Genomic DNA, 6119 nt, shown 5'->3' with positions numbered 1-6119 from the left:
GTGTGGGTGTCCCAGGCAGAGATTGTTCTGGAAGACCTGGGAGCGGGCAGGAACGTGGGTGTGAGTTTGCATTTTGGTCAGAGCCAGAGGTCTGGGCCCTCTCCAAGGTGTGGACGAGGGGGACTCAGGGAGAAAGGGGTGACAGGCGGTCAGGACCAGAAGCGAAGGGGGGAGGCGGGGTGGCTGGAAAGCGCCGGGGCAGAGCAGAGGGTGCCCCGTCCCCCCGGGAAGGACCCCACCCACGGAGGGCGCGTTGGCAGCGGAGGTGCGTGAGGAAGCTGGTCCTGCCCCAGGAAGGGGGCGGGCAGATGCAGCCAGCTGCAGGATGGGCACGGGATGGACAGGAGCAATCCGCATTGTCGGGTCCTCACGCCCAGACGGGTGTGAGCTTGCATTTTGGTCAGGCTGATTTATTCTGAGTACGTGATGGTAAAGTGAAGTGGATCTGTCGCTCTTGGCTGAAAGATTCACCAACCGATGGGTGGGCAGAAAACCCCGTCACGGCAGCCCCAGCCCACAGCCCTGCCCCTGGCCCCAGGGTGCGTTAGTTGTAGCCGCTGTCCAGCTCCTGCCCTGCTGCGGGGAGAAGCAGCTTTTCCTGGTGCAAGACACCCCGACAGGCCCCCGCGATACCCCGGCCCCCCGCGGTTCGGCTTGAGTCATGGTGCGTCACCCGTGAGACGGGCAGGCCCTCGGGGAGACTGAAAACGGGGGGGACGGTGGGTGCTCAGTGAAGTTGCCCCTCCCAGATGGTGATCGGCGTCCCTCAGAGGATCGTGGCCCACCACCTCCGCCCCGCGCAGACCAGCTTCCAGGACGCGGCAGCCTCCACAGTGATGGTCACGGTGGGGGACAGGAGCTCCAACCTCAGAGGTCTGGGAACTCCGCCCGGGGGTCGGGGGGGGCGCCAGGGCCTCTGCGGTCTCCTCTGCTCGTCCTGCTCCAGTTCACATCAGCTCCAGAGAGGCATTTGAGCCCAGCTTGCTCCTCCTTCCAGTCCTTAGACACCCGTGTCCTCTGCAAGCTGCAGTCGTGACGGGAATCCTCCTAGAGGAGTCCAAAGGCTCCCAGAAATTCCCTGTTTCCCAGCTGGAAATGTGACTTCAGCCCCAGGGCGCCACAGTAAAGACAGCCACAATCTAGCACCATTAATCCCAGAGAGTCATGACGTAGCAGGCCTCGCTGCTGATCTTGATGTTTATGACATAGAACATTCTCCTGAGTCCCGCATAGAACATTCGGCCCTGTCCCCTGCCCGTGACAGCCCTGGACAGAAAGCTGCCGGAAGTGAAAACATCAGTCCGGGCTGCTTTTTGAACCCACTTAGCTGGTTGGATCCAATGCCCTGTCCGCGTTTCTGTCCGCCTGCCGGCAGCAGACCCCGCGCGCCGTGGCGTGGCGGACACCCCGAGTGATGCTCTGCACGCTGGCGGGGAGCGTTGCCCTCCTGGTAGCCAGACGTGAACTCCTGAGCCCCAGGCTGCTGAGAGCAAGCAGCACGCCTCGAGGAGCCCGAGAGCAAGCGCTCCCGCCGGCCGCGGCTCGGCACAGCTCCCCTGTGCCACGGGGCCTCGGCTTCCACAAACCCTGGTGCCTTCGCCAGGCTCTGGGCAGCCCCAGGCCCCACGGAGGAGTGAGCGTCACAGCTGCTGCTCCCGACCCAGGCGCGGACGGCTGCCGGCTGGGGGCTCCTCGGGCAGGCGCGGGGGCCGCAGGCCTGGCCCACGCCCTCACTCCCTGTCTGCAGGCCAGTGTTCCCCGGCCCAGCTGGAGGTCATCGAGACCCTGCACCCAGAATCCCTCATCGGCTGCCAGCTCCAGTTCAAGCAAGACCTCTTCGACTTCCCGGCCCGGGACGTTTTCAGCGTGGAGCTGGGGTTCGACACTGCCCTGGGTGAGTGCGCGGGGCAGACGTGCCGGGCGCCGATGCCACAGCTCCCGCGGGCTGTCTGTCCAGAGGGCCGAGCCCGCCGGCAGCCCAGCCTGGGGCCCGATGCCGCCCCCGGGCCCTGCTGGTGCGGGGCCCGGAGTTGGCGCCCTGTGCGGGGGATGGCTGTCCGCGGCCGCTCCGCCAGCAGAAAGCACAGCTGAGTCAGAGCCCGAGCTCGGCTCTTCCGCTCCCTCGGCGAGGGGGCGGCGGGGCCCTGCCCTGCCCTGACTTGGGAACCAGCCCCAAGCTCAGACTGATGCCAACTGGCGCCCCTTGCTCTTAAGGAGAGGGTGTCCCTCGAGGGGTGACCTGAGGGACTAGCGGGCTAAGGACCATCCCGGCCTTGTGAGTTCAAGCACATTCCCGGCCCCCGCAGCCGCCAGCGCCGTGGTCAGCATGGTGGTCAGTGGTCACTGGGCCCTTGTTCCGGTTCCTCCTGAAACCATGCTTCATCCCGGTGTTAGGAAGAGGGAATTCCGGGGCCTGAGGAGGCCGCGCCTCCCCGGGCGCCGGAGGACGAGTGAGTTCTCCAGTTAGAAAGTCGGGGAAAGGAGCAGCCTCAGGGAGCGGGTGAGGGGACCGGGCGACGCTCTGTCTTCCAGGCCGCTACCTCTGCTCCATCACGATGCACAGGCTGACGGACAGGCAGCTGAAGCGCCTCAGCGCCAGGGAGACGACGCTGGTGGTCACCGCCTCCATCCCGGGCAGCCACTTCTCTGTGGAGCAGCTGGGCGCCGAGGTGCCCTTCAGCCCTGGGCTTTACGCCGACCAGGCTGAAATCCTTCTGAGCAACCACTACGCCAGCTCCGAGGTCCGGGTCTTTGGGGCCGTGGAGATTCTGGAGAACCTGGAGGTGAGTGACCCCACGAGCCGGCCAGGTGGAGGGCTGCAAGGGACGCGCCACGTCCGCGGTGCGGTGGCCTCTCCCCTGAGTCCCGCCAGCCTCACGGAGGATGAGACCGGGAACTCGGGCCACGCTGGCAGGCACAGAGCAGCCCCGCCTGACAGCAAGGCTGCCCCCCACTCGGGGCCCCCTTTCCCCACCTGCCGAGGGCGGGGCGTGAATGACAGGGCAGATCCTGGGGTCTGGCGAGCTGGGAGGTGACCTGGGAGAGGTCACCAAGGGCGCTGTGGCGTCTTCTGCCTCTTCTCATCTCGCTCCGCAAATGTGCCAGAACCTTCTGGGCCAAACCGGATGAGTTCCTCCTGGTGAGGGCGGAGGGCCGGGCGGCCGCCAGTGGGCCTGTCCCGGACGCCCCGCCCCTTCTTGCGTGGTTGGTGTCTGGGGAGAGTTCAGGCTGGGCGAGCATTCCCTGAAAGAGGCTTGATCAGAGCGCAGGAGGCTGGTTTGTCCTTTCCCTCGAGGCCGCCGCCGGTGGAGGGGCGTCTCCTTCCCCGACTGGGACACGTTCCGCCTCGTAGCTGTGGCTCCCCACCGAGGCAGTGGGACCTGGCCGGGCCCCCCTCCAGCCCTGCCCTCTGTTCCAGGTAAAGTCCGGGTCTCCAGCCGTGCTGGCCTTTGTGAAGGAGAAGTCTCTGGGGCTGCCCAGCTCTGTGACCTACACGGTCAGCCTCTCGGACCCCACGGCTGGCAGCCAGGGGCCTCTGTCCACCACCCTGACCTTCTCGAGCCCCGTGACTAACCAAGCTGTCACTGTCCCGGTCACCGTGGCCTTCGTGATGGATCGCCGTGGACCTGGTCCTTGTGAGTCACGGGACAGGACACCAGTTGGGACACCCGTGGTGGGGGCTGGGGGGCCCGATGTGGGGGCCTCGGGGAGGCACGTTCTGACTCACACTTAGGCTTGTTCAGCTGCTTTGCCTTTAGGGGTGGCAGGTCTCCCCCCCATCCCCCACTGCCACCCCCGACCCCCCCAACAGGCAAATTCTCACTCCCCCGTGAGCCTTTCCACAAAGGACACAGGGACTCGGGCCGGCCAGGCGGCCAGAGGCGGAAGGGGCAGAGCACTGGAGGGACAGCCCGTGGGCCGGGCGCTGCCCGGGGCTCAGGCGGCCGCCCTCCGACGGACGGCATGCACGTGACCGTTCAGGGGACTTGTCTTCCGCAGATGGGACCAGCCTCTTCCAGCACGTCCTGGATTCCTACCAAGTCATGTTCTTCACGCTCTTTGCCCTGCTGGCTGGGACGGCCGTCATGATCATCGGTGAGGCGGGCTGCCGGTGCCTGGCTGGCCCCTGCCCAGCCCCGTTCTGACCACCCTGCTCTCTCGCAGCCTACCACGCCGTCTTCACACCCCGGGAGCTCTCGGCGCCTCCAGCACTCTCCCCCGGAGCCAGCCCTCGGCACAGCCCCCACTGTGAGTGGCCCCCGCGTGGGCGTGGCCAGACGGGACTGGGGCTGCCAGGAGCAGCCTAGAGGAGTGTGGGGGGGGGGGCAGGCCCTGAACCCCGGGTCTCGCAGGCCTGGCCCCGGGCTAGAGGGGTGACGGCCTGTAGGGCGTATGTGGCAGCTGGGGAGAGTCACAGGGCCCAGCTGTCAGCCCCGACGGGCGCCTCCCCCAGGCTTCTGTGCGGGTCGGCGCTGTCTCAGCTCGCAGGGTGCACGCGGGACGGAGCGCCCACCTGCTGGGCTGCTGCAGAGGGCCACGCGGGAGTGGCCTCGGCCACTCTGAGGGGGGCCCAGGTGGAGTAGACGTCAGGCCCAGTCCTTTCATGGGCCGATTGGCCCTGGTGGCCTCCACAGAGTGGGGGGGGGGCCTAAGATGCGCAGGGAGTCCTGGGGCGTGCGTGTACCGGCCCCGCGGGGCAGCCTGGGCGGGCAGTAAGGGCGGCGGCCCCTGAGTGTTGGGTAAGAGGATACAGCTCTGGGGACAGCTGCGTTCCCCACTGTGAGAGACCCCACAGGCGTCCTGGCCCCCGAGTCAGTGTCCTCTGCCGGGCGACCGCTCAGGCATGTGAAACAGCGCCAGGGAGTGAGTGCCAGGCGGCCCGCTCGCTCCGCCGGCACGCCCACGCCCGGTGCCCTGCGTGGGCACGCACCCTCTCTAGCCACACCCGCCGCCCTGCGCCCGCGGGAGCCACGACCGGGGAGTGCACCGGGCTGCCCGGGCATCTGCTCCAGTGCTGCCTCCCGGACGGACAGTCCCCTCCACGCATGTCCGCCCCGTGGACAGATACCTGCAGCGGTCCTGAGACTCGCTGGCGCTTGTTCTCGGCAGCAGCCTCTCGGCCTTCCCGCACAGCGCTGCCCCTCCATCCTAGGGCCCCCTCAGCAAGCCCCTCGCCGCCCAGGGGGCCGGGGGGCCTCACAGGAGGGGGTGCCTGGCTCGCGAAGCGCTGTCCCGATGCGGCCTCGGGGGGCCCTGAGACGCCCAGCAGCCCGTCTCTCTGCGGCTCACTTGTCTCTTTCCCCCCCAGACTTCGCTGCCTCGTCGCCAGCTCCTTTCAGCGCCCTGCCTCCTGTCCGCAGAGCCAGCCCCCGCTCCGGGCTGTGGAGCCCCGCGTACAGCTCCCACTAGCCAGCCCCGGGAGGCTGCACCCCTGGACAGTCCTACCCCGTCCAGCCTGGAGCCAGCCCGGGCCCCGCGCCCCGGGCCTCGCCTGCTTTGCTAGGGCTGCAGTTAGGGCGTGCGGGATTGCTTACTCTTACGCGTAGGAAGTTAGGGTGTGGTTTGTTTTTTGCTTTGGAGCCTTGCAAAGCCTTGCAAAGGAATTCTCGGCGCATTCCTCTGCCCTCTGTCCGGGCTCCCCGGACAGCATGCAGTGTTCGCTTCTCCTGGCCTCCGAGCAGCAGCTCCGTGGAGAAGTCGCCTCTGGAGGGCGCCACCGCGGCATCTCAGGGAAAAGACCGGGTCACTCTTTTTGTGAGGGTTTTTCTCCGTGGAAACTTCCCTTTTCCTCACACCTGCCTGCTGCTGGAAGTGAGCGCAGACGGGCGTGCGAGCCCCCCCCACCCCGTGCCCACCCTACCCCTGCCCAGGAAGCCGCAGGCACGCAGCCGCTGCCCCACGCCACGCCAGCGCCTGCCCGCGGAGCCTCCTGGGGCCTCTCGCGCCGAGACCTGGGCTGCTTTCGCCCTTCCTCAGGCCACTGTGAATGACCAGCCCTCCCATCCTGTTTCTCTGTTTCATGAACTGTGGAAATATCTCCTGGGCTTGGCTGTGGCCCCTGAACCTCCCAGGGTCTGGCTCGGCCTCCCCATCCCACTTCTTGACCGGCCTGGGGACGT

At 67.4% G+C, this 6119-nt stretch overlaps 1 protein-coding gene across 1 annotated transcript in view; it reads left to right on the top strand.

Annotated features, from left to right (window-relative positions):
* NUP210 (nucleoporin 210kDa) overlaps positions 1 to 5431 on the top strand; it is a 64490-nt gene extending 59059 nt beyond the window's left edge. Inside the window, exons 35-41 of the mRNA XM_012732080.1 lie at positions 750 to 873; positions 1748 to 1894; positions 2533 to 2783; positions 3419 to 3635; positions 4000 to 4095; positions 4165 to 4248; positions 5309 to 5431. Coding sequence (XP_012587534.1) covers positions 750 to 873; positions 1748 to 1894; positions 2533 to 2783; positions 3419 to 3635; positions 4000 to 4095; positions 4165 to 4248; positions 5309 to 5409 — 1020 coding nt within the window. The 3' untranslated portion in view covers positions 5410 to 5431. The remainder of the gene's footprint in view (positions 1 to 749; positions 874 to 1747; positions 1895 to 2532; positions 2784 to 3418; positions 3636 to 3999; positions 4096 to 4164; positions 4249 to 5308) is intronic.
* The last annotated feature ends 688 nt before the right edge of the window (positions 5432 to 6119 follow it).

The sequence above is a fragment of the Condylura cristata genome, unplaced genomic scaffold (assembly GCF_000260355.1).
Source record: "Condylura cristata isolate star-nosed mole 26May11 unplaced genomic scaffold, ConCri1.0 scaffold00033, whole genome shotgun sequence".
NCBI lineage: Eukaryota > Metazoa > Chordata > Mammalia > Eulipotyphla > Talpidae > Condylura > Condylura cristata.
The sequence above is the reverse complement of the archived record's forward strand: the minus strand, read 5'-3'. Positions and strand labels throughout refer to the sequence as shown.